We start from the raw sequence: 2,500 nt of genomic DNA, 5'->3' as shown, positions 1-2,500 counted from the left end.
ACGACCCTTGAAACGGTCATAAACAGCATTCCCCACCCTAAAACGCTTCTAATTCATACCGTAACACCTAACACCTTCGAGTGACTGCTCACACACACACATCTACATGGTTTGGATAAGGCAAAAGTATTTTGCGCATTCGTGATGTTTGGATCGGATACATAATTTCAAGTTGTGGAAACTGACAGCGATACGCGTGGACGCAATTTACGCGGAGGATGTCTGTCACCAGAACAAGTTTATTGGCCCTATTCTATTACAATACACCAGAAATATCCAACGTCAAAACGTTCAGTCCCACTTAGAGGCGCGCAGGAATAAATGCCTCTTGTGGTCGTTATATCTAATGTCAATTGGACATGTGGCCTTAAGTCCCCTTTGACGGTTAGAACGCCTGCGTGAAGAGAGAAGAAAAAAAAACACGTTGATTTTGAGCCGATGGTATTGCGATGAGTCTTTGTTAGTACGTTGTTAGGATCTCAGTCAGCTCCTTTTACCACTTAATAGATCTCACCAAGCATGGATGTGTAGAACTCAGTTTGGCCGAAAATGTCACTCTGTCGTGCACAGAACCATCGCCACACACTATGTGATTAATTGATTAATTGATTTCGATTTTTACCTTACACCACATCTAAAATGAGGAGAGCAGGGCAGGTGAGGTACATTGTTTTAGAATAGCCCCCTTGATTAGAGGAAACAATGAACTGTCGCCATTGGCTAGGAGGATAAGAGACGGTTGCGCAGAGGGGTTCATTTCTTTTTACTCCATAGCAAGTAAAACCGGTTGCAACGTACATTTGTAATCTCTACTCCTCTCCAATTAGCACATTGATTGGACGATATTTATTCGAGTTGCAGTGTGCCTATACCCTATAGATGCGCATCACCATAATAACCAAATGGCGAGCCTCTGCCTGCTCGTCCAAATGCATGCAGGGGCACACAGAGGGGAGAGAGCTCGGGTCACTCCCAGCTGCCTGCTGTGGCCTGCTCGCCCCAATCGGCGGCTCGAAGACTGCCAAGCTCCGCGCGCCCCACCGGCTTCTAATCACGCTCTTCTCTCTCTCTACCTTTCTGAAGAAACAGTCTGGCGTTACGTCAGACCCGGGCAAAAAGTGCAGGGCAAGCAAGTCAGCGTCTAAGGAGCTATTCGTAGGCATTGCTGCCAAAGCCGGGTTAGGCTGCTCACAGCTCAACGACTAATGACACAAAAAAAGCTACACTTTAAAAAGCTGCAGTGTGTGGTAAGTGAACTCTTCATTGATACATTTTCCTCCGTTGGGATTTTTGACAGTTTTCCTTCACATGACAGGTCGCTGTTGCTGGCACAATTGCGCAAAAACAACGGTAATACGGGCTGGAAAATATAAAAGTAGGCTAAGTAACTCCAGCCACTCTGAAAACAACACCATGACATGATGAAGCATCATAGATTTTCAACTCACAGAGATCATTTTTGCCATCATTTTTTGATTTGATTCTTTGCTCATCACAACAACAAAAAAAAACATGCCGCTCGCTCGAAATAGGAACCCTAGTCCCATCCCAGAGGTAACATGGGATACGGGCTTGAAGGAGATGAACGAAACCTGGAAGGGAGCTATCGCCTGTCTCGGGGTGGCCGTCTTCTTTGTGATGACCATAGGGATCATATACTGGCAAGTGGTGGATCAGCCAAACAAGAACTGGATCCTAAAAGGGAGTTTTAGCGGACTTATCTGGGAGAGGAGGACCCACTCTCTGGTCATACAGACACTGAACGAAGAGAAGACCTATGTGGAGATTGACGTGGGGAACGTGGGGAGCCCCGACATTGAGGTTCCGTTTGTCAGGAACCTGTGTTGGCTGAACAAGACGGAGTTCTGCTACACCTGGGACTCGGTGGCGGAGGTGAAGATCTCGCTCGAGATGAAGGAGGGGTCGGAGACGGAGTGCTATAGTATGGTGTGGGCGCCGGTGCACTGTCATGTGGAGCTGAAGGTACGGTACCGGTCTCCCGGTCACACACTCACACACTCACCGCCCGCGGCTCTAACAGCAACGGCCAGATATTATTGGCTATTTGAGAGGCGCAGTTACTGTAGATTTCATTGAGTGAGGTAGGCCGTGTCGGTAAGCAGATTTATTAACGAAAAGACCTGTGACCCATTGGAAATTGTTGTTTCTTTAAAGCAATCAATTTATGAACGGTTTTTTTTACCCCATTCCCTCGCCAATGTCACCAATGACATTCAGATACATGTGTGGCTTTCCTGATTTGCTGTGCGATTGAATTACATGTTTCATCTGTGATTTTTCTGTATTTTAGAGTGAGTGTTTCTATTTGTGGACATGGGCTATGTTTGTTGAATATTTTTTAAATTATTCAATTAATGTGATGACTTGATTAGGCCTATTTAAAGGCTACGGAAATAACATAGACAAATCACCAAGTGTATTTGTCTTATACACAGAATACAGCCGTAGACGGTGTAATGAAATACTAATTGTGGAGTTA

The 2,500-nt window shown here is 45.5% G+C and overlaps 1 protein-coding gene across 1 annotated transcript in view; it reads left to right on the top strand.

The window, feature by feature from the left end:
- Positions 1 to 1,512: 1,512 nt before the first annotated feature.
- The window catches only part of LOC310801874 (SITS-binding protein), a gene marked incomplete at both ends in the record, with an annotated part of 26,022 nt that continues 25,034 nt past the window's right edge, over positions 1,513 to 2,500 (top strand). Inside the window, one exon of the mRNA XM_083666042.1 lies at positions 1,513 to 1,983. Within this exon, the coding sequence (XP_083522168.1) occupies positions 1,513 to 1,983 (471 nt within the window). The remainder of the gene's footprint in view (positions 1,984 to 2,500) is intronic.

The sequence above is a fragment of the Argentina silus genome (genome assembly GCF_951799395.1).
Source record: "Argentina silus genome assembly, chromosome: 3".
Classification (NCBI taxonomy): domain Eukaryota; kingdom Metazoa; phylum Chordata; class Actinopteri; order Argentiniformes; family Argentinidae; genus Argentina; species Argentina silus.
Note: the sequence above shows the minus strand (reverse complement) of the source record. Positions and strands in the feature narration are given on the sequence as shown.